The 1452-nt window shown below is 57.0% G+C and overlaps 1 protein-coding gene across 1 annotated transcript in view; it reads right to left on the reverse strand.

Annotated features, from left to right (window-relative positions):
* Positions 1-61: 61 nt before the first annotated feature.
* Positions 62-1452, reverse strand: part of EMH_0017700 (uncharacterized protein) — a gene marked incomplete at both ends in the record, with an annotated part of 2522 nt that continues 1131 nt past the window's right edge. The window contains 2 exons of the mRNA XM_013500982.1: positions 62-621; positions 794-1373. Of these exons, the coding sequence (XP_013356436.1) occupies positions 62-621; positions 794-1373 (1140 nt within the window). The remainder of the gene's footprint in view (positions 622-793; positions 1374-1452) is intronic.

The raw sequence follows: 1452 nt of genomic DNA on the forward strand, positions 1-1452 counted from the left end.
GTCGCCTCAACGCCCCCCAGACGTAGACGGCATTAGCGTCTTGGTTGAGTCCCTGCTGCTCTTACAGCAGCAGCAGCAGCAGCCCTTGCTGCTGCCGCAGCTGCTGCTGCAGAAGTTTCTGCTGCTGCGGGTGCTGCTGCAGCAGCCCTTGCTGCTGCGGGTGCTGCAGCAGTTTCTGCTGCTGCGGGTGCTGCTGCAGCAGTTTCTGCTGCTGCAGCACTTTCTGCTGCTGCGGGTGCTGCTGCAGTAGTTTCTGCTGCTGCAGCAGTTTCTGCTGCTGCGGGTGCTGCTGCAGCAGTTTTTGCTGCTGCGGGTGCTGCTGCAGCAGCGTTTGCTGCTGCGGGTGCTGCTGCAGCAGCTTCTGCGGGTGCTGCTGCAGCAGCTTCTGCTGCTGCGGTGCTGCGAACAGACGGAAGCAGAGAGCCCCTAGTGTACTGAAGCTCCTGCTGCCATCATCGCTGCTGCTGCTGCTGCTGCTGCTGCTGCTACTGGTACCTTCATTCTTGCTGCTGCTGCTGCTGCTGCTGCTGCTACTGGTACCTTCATTCTTGCTGCTGCTGCTGCTGCTGCTGGTGCCTTCATTCCTGCTGCTGCTGCTGCTGCTGGTCTTCACTAAGGAACCTGTTAAGAGCAGCAAGTTGCTGCAGCGCGGCGTGCGGCAGTGCAGAGGTTGTCTCCTGTGCAGCAGCAGCAGCAGCAGCAGCAGCAGCAGCAGGAGCAGCAGCAGCAGCAGCAGCAGCAGCAGGTTGTTCTGGGTGCCCCCAGGCATCGCCAGCTGTTTGCATGTCTTCACCTGTTGGACCGTAGTCTGCTTCAGGCGTTATAGGCTGCAAGTGCTGCTCTTGCTGCTGCTGCTGCTGCTGCTGCTGCTGCTGCTGCAGATGGTGCTGCTGCATCTGTTGCAGTTGGTGCTGCTGCTGCTGCTGCTGCAGATGGTGCTGTTGCATTTGGTGCTGGTGTTGCTGCTGCTGCAGATGTTGCTGTTGCATATGTTGCTGTTGCTGCTGCAGTTGCTGCTGTTGCTGCTGCAGCTGCTGCTGCTGCTGCTGCTGCTGCTGCTGGTTACTGTGGTTGCGTCTCAGCATAACTGGTTCTGTTTGTGCAAGCATATGTGTTTGCTGCTGCTGTAGCTGCCAGTGTAGTTGTTGCTGCTGCTGTTGCTGCTGCTGCTGCTGTTGCTGCTGCTGCTGCTGCTGCTGCTGTGGGTCCTGCACATGCAGCGGCAGCCTGGCGCTGCGCTGCAGCCGCTGCTGCAGCTGCTGCTGCAGCCAGCAGACAAAAGTATGATCGTCAAAACCATAGTTGAAATAGGCTGTCTTCTCTCGGGTGTATAGCCACCTCTTGCTGCCGCTCATCACCCACTCAGGCACTACCTGCATGCATGCACACACACTTTTGTTTTTCTTTCTTTTTTTTTTTTTTTTTTTTTTTTTTTTTTTTTTTTTTTTTTTT

This window comes from Eimeria mitis, genomic scaffold (genome assembly GCF_000499745.2).
Source record: "Eimeria mitis Houghton genomic scaffold, Emh_scaff612, whole genome shotgun sequence".
Taxonomy (NCBI): domain Eukaryota; phylum Apicomplexa; class Conoidasida; order Eucoccidiorida; family Eimeriidae; genus Eimeria; species Eimeria mitis.